Source organism: Geospiza fortis, unplaced genomic scaffold (assembly GCF_000277835.1).
Source record: "Geospiza fortis unplaced genomic scaffold, GeoFor_1.0 scaffold23, whole genome shotgun sequence".
NCBI classification, from domain to species: domain Eukaryota; kingdom Metazoa; phylum Chordata; class Aves; order Passeriformes; family Thraupidae; genus Geospiza; species Geospiza fortis.
The window spans coordinates 14,296,062-14,299,218 of NW_005054303.1; the positions used below are offsets into that span (position 1 = coordinate 14,296,062).

The 3,157-nt window shown below is 52.1% G+C and overlaps 1 protein-coding gene across 1 annotated transcript in view; it reads left to right on the top strand.

Annotated features, from left to right (window-relative positions):
* Positions 1-3,157, top strand: part of ERO1A (endoplasmic reticulum oxidoreductase 1 alpha) — a 17,708-nt gene that overhangs the window by 7,698 nt on the left and 6,853 nt on the right. Inside the window, exons 4-8 of the mRNA XM_031066209.1 lie at positions 284-322; positions 1,215-1,291; positions 1,382-1,455; positions 2,094-2,214; positions 2,603-2,640. Of these exons, the coding sequence (XP_030922069.1) occupies positions 284-322; positions 1,215-1,291; positions 1,382-1,455; positions 2,094-2,214; positions 2,603-2,640 (349 nt within the window). The remainder of the gene's footprint in view (positions 1-283; positions 323-1,214; positions 1,292-1,381; positions 1,456-2,093; positions 2,215-2,602; positions 2,641-3,157) is intronic.

Below are 3,157 nucleotides of genomic sequence, written 5' to 3' on the forward strand. Positions count from 1 at the left end.
CAAAGCACAACCTGATGTAGCAGCTGTGGAAAGCTGCAGACCTTTGGAGAACAGGAATCTTGCAACAACAAAAAAAAAAAAATTCAAAATAAACCACTAGGAATGTTGCTTCTCCTTGGTCTGGGGAGGAGTGAGGGGGTTGGATGTGTTGCAAGCTGGGCTGAGTGCTGTGGTCACCTTGTCACCTCTGGCAGCTGTGGTGACACCCCAAACCTTTCCCAGAGATGGGGCTGAGGGGTCTCACCTGCCCCACAGGTGGCACTTGCTTTGTTTTGTCTTTCAGGATGAAGTCCCTGATGGAATCAGAGCTGGAAGTTACAAGGTGGGTGTGGCTGAGCACGAAAGGATGAGGGGGGTTTATTTTGTGGTCCAGTTTTGTGCCATAGAAGTGACAAGGTTGGAAAAGACCTGGAAGATCACCGAGCCCAGCTGTCACCCCACCAGCCCCGTGTCCTCAAGTACCACATCCACGTGGGTTTTGATCACTTCCAGGCATGGGAACTCCCCCACCACCCTGGGCAGCTCCTTCTAATGCCTGGCAACCCTTTCCAGGAAGGAATTTTCCCTCATAGCCAATCTAAACTTCCCCTGGCACAACTGGAGGCCATTTCCCTGTGTCCTGTCCCGGTTCTCTGGGAGCAGAGCCTGACCCCCCCCTCCTGGCAGGAGCTGTGCAGAGCCACAAGGTCCCCCTGAGCCTCCTTTTCTCCAGGCTGAGCCCCTTCCCAGCTCCCTCAGCCTCTCCTGGTGCTCCAGACCCTTCCCCAGCTCCATTCCCTTCCCTGGACATGCTCCAGCCCCTCCAAGTCTTTTTTGTCGTGAGGAACCCAAAACTGCCCCCGGGCTTTGAGCATGGCTCAGGAAATGTCAGGATGTTCTTTAGACTTGAATTTTTACTCTCTTCAGGTGCTTGGAGAGCACAGAGCCTGTGAGGTGGCTGTGCTGGAGCCAGGTGTTCTGCCACCTCTCCAGGAGCTGGTGTCACCAGGCACACAGAGCTCCCAAGGCAGTGCCAGGGCTGCCCCGAGTCCCTGCAAGACTCATCAGCATTGCACAAACCTTTGGGACATCCTGTGCAAACACAGTGGGGCTGAATCATGAAAGGCTTCCTGGGGCTTAACCTGTGTTAATAGTGCATTGAAGGCTAAATTAAAACCGAAAAAAAAATTTTTTTTAATCATCATCCCTCCCCACCCCTTTGCTTTCCAACCCAGTATTCGGAAGAAGCCAACAGCCTCGCCGAGGAGTGTGAGGAAGCCAAGAGGCTCGGAGCTGTGGATGATTCTTTGAGGTTTGACTTCTTTTGCCATAATCCTTCCTTGTCCTGAAGGAAAGCTGGGATCAGAGCCCTCTCTGAGAGTTTTCCCCACGTTTTTTGCAGCAAGGAGACACGGCAGGCAGTGCTGCAGTGGGCACAGCACGACGACTCCTCGGACAGCTTCTGTGAGGCTGATGGTATGGGCACCTGGCAGGGATGGCAAGGCTTGCATGGGATTTATGCATTTCTGCAGAGCTTTAAATCATGGAATGGTTTGGGTTGGAACCTTAAAGCCCATCTTATTGCACTCCCTGCCATGGCAGGGACACCTTCCACTATCCCAGCGGGCCCCGACCCACCTGGCCTTGGGCACTTCCAGGGATCCAGGGCCAGCCACAGCTTCTCTGGGCACCCCCCCCTCCCAGCCAGGAATTCCTTCCCAATATCCCATCCCACCCTGCCCTCTGGCAGTGGGAAGCCATTCCCTGTGTCCTGTCCCTACAGTTCCTGAGTGAGAGCTCCTCTCCCACTCCATGTAGCCTCTACAGATCCTGGAACGTTGCTGTGAGGGCTCCACACAACCTCCTCTTCTCCAGGCTGAACAGCCCCAATTCCAGGCCAAAGTGTAATATTTCATCAAAACTGCATTTCTGCTCCTTCCCACCTCCCTGACCTCAGTAGTTTGAAAATAAGACACAAATATTTCTGACAAAGCTTCCTTGCTGCTCTGGGCCTTGCTGTGTTTAGCAAGGTGGGGCAGAGGTGGCTGGATCAGCTTTGGAAAATGTCATTTTCCCTGAGAAAATCCTGTCCCTGAGGCAGCTGTGCTCCACAGACATCCATTCTCCTGATGCTGAGTACGTGGATCTGCTCCTGAACCCAGAACGCTACACTGGCTACAAGGGCCCGGATGCCTGGAAGATTTGGAACAGCATTTATGAAGAAAACTGCTTCAAGTAGGTGCTTTGGGGGACCAGTTCCACAAACCTGAGGGTGCTGATTTGTTTAGAGAGGTAGAAATGAATCCTCATCCTCCTCTTTGCTCCAGTGCCTGTGCAGGGTGGGATGCACCAGGGACAAGTCATGTGGCTGGCCCCAAAGGAGAGAATTGAGTTTTCCTGCCTGTTTTTTTCTAAAGAAAAGGAGAAAGCACCACCAATCCCCCACAGAAACCCACATTTTGCTCTATCCTTTCCTTTCCTGAGCAAAGTTAAAGCATGGAAGAGGATTTTAGATCCCCTCAGGCTGTTTGAAGTAGCTACTTCTGTTCTGCTCTGTTTGTGCACACAAGAGACAGTAACTTATTTACATCTCTTATTTAAATCATTTTTTTCCTTCTCCTAGGCCTCAGAATGTAAAAAGACCTTTGGCATCTGGCAGAGGTGAGTCATTGATTTATCTCACTAAGTGGGTTAGTAGTGAACTGATCCCAGCTCCAGGAGCAGTAAATGTTCTCTGGGCTCCTTCTCCTGCTGGATCAGAAACATCTTGTAGCTCTTGACCAAGTGTAGAATTTTGTGGCACCTGGAGGTGGGTTTTTCTAGCATCCATTGTGGAGAAATAATGTCTGATCTTCCAGTCCTGGAAAATGGGTGAGTTTTGGAGGGGCTGGGAGCAGGGCTGACCCCTGAGCTCTCCCTGGCTCCCTGGTGTCTGAAGTTGGCAGTGCCAAACCACCTGTGATGGATGGAAATGAGAACCTGGCTGGGATCCTCCATGGAACCACCCAGAGAGCAGCTCTGCCCTAGAGCCAAGGCCAGGCAGTGTCAGTGAAAGCAGGGAAGGGGTTTGGGAACAAGAGAACATCATCAACCTCCAGCAGCACCCTCTGCCACCAGCTCCTCATTTCCCCCCAGATTATGGAGCTGTTCATCCCCCTCCTGTGACCCTGGTGTGGAG